Consider the following 1,093-nt stretch of genomic DNA (forward strand, 5'->3'; position numbering starts at 1 on the left):
CGACAGCAGGCTCTATGCGCTTTACACTATATTATTACCCCAGCAGACCATAGAACACACCGAAACGTTCTCAGCTTCCCGTGAAGCATACAGATGAGAGATACAGATAGACAAAGGTGGATACTATAGCCCAAGAAGAAGACCCGGGGAGCTTTTGTTGGTTGCTTATACTTTGGCATTGGGTGAGAAAGGGTGATAATGAAAATGAGTTCGCATTGTCCATTTCAAACAATTGATACATTTGAGGGCAAACATTTGGTCTTCCATGGAGGGGCAAAATCTCATATACTCCCGGGTCAAATATGATTGTGCAAAATAATGGCAAATTAATCCCCCCCCCTACCCCCGCCAAGTGCAGATGGACATCCAACTGAACTGCGTGAGCTTGGGCTGTTAAACAGCGCTTACATCTTTCTCCCTGGCTGATCTTATCGGAGACGCTTAATTAGTAGAGGTCCCCCATCTTCAGTAACCTTGGGGTGTTCAATGTTGCCATAAACTCATACCACTGTATCAATGCTTGTGTCATCTTCACTTCAGTTCACAGTCCTGTCGAAGAATTCGAAAGGTCTGTCTCTTATGTAACTTTATAGTGTTGCGAGAGGCTTAAACTTTTAACTTCTTCGCACGGTTTTCAGCAACAAAACACCACTCCCATAAACAACTCCAAAAGCAATAACAATAACAATAACAACAACAACAAAAACAAAAACAAACAACAACAACAATAACAACACCACCCCGCCATGACTACCACCACGACAAAAACATTAAAACAGCAATAGCATCACCCCCATCATTACAACAGCAATAACAACAACAACAACAACAACAACAACAGCGAACGCAACAACAACAACAACAGCAACAACGACAACAACTTCTCCATCTCCGATCCCCAGATGCACATCGTCCACCACCAAGCAGGCATGGGAACCCTCCAGTCAGCAGCAGCTCGACCTCACGGCCTCGCCGTCATTGCTTTCTTTTTCAAGGTATGTCGTCGCTACAGTCTGTCGACATGAGCAATTATTATTATCAAACCCAGTTCACACACACACACACACACACACACACACACACATGTTCACAT

The 1,093-nt window shown here is 44.0% G+C and overlaps 1 protein-coding gene across 1 annotated transcript in view; it reads left to right on the top strand.

Annotated features, from left to right (window-relative positions):
• The window catches only part of LOC101849682 (carbonic anhydrase 2), a 5,651-nt gene extending 4,626 nt beyond the window's left edge, over window positions 1-1,025 (top strand). The window contains exon 4 of the mRNA XM_005095243.1: window positions 903-1,025. Within this exon, the coding sequence (XP_005095300.1) occupies window positions 903-1,025 (123 nt within the window). The remainder of the gene's footprint in view (window positions 1-902) is intronic.
• The last annotated feature ends 68 nt before the right edge of the window (window positions 1,026-1,093 follow it).

This window comes from Aplysia californica, unplaced genomic scaffold, assembly GCF_000002075.1.
Source record: "Aplysia californica isolate F4 #8 unplaced genomic scaffold, AplCal3.0 scaffold00098, whole genome shotgun sequence".
Classification (NCBI taxonomy): Eukaryota; Metazoa; Mollusca; class Gastropoda; order Aplysiida; family Aplysiidae; genus Aplysia; species Aplysia californica.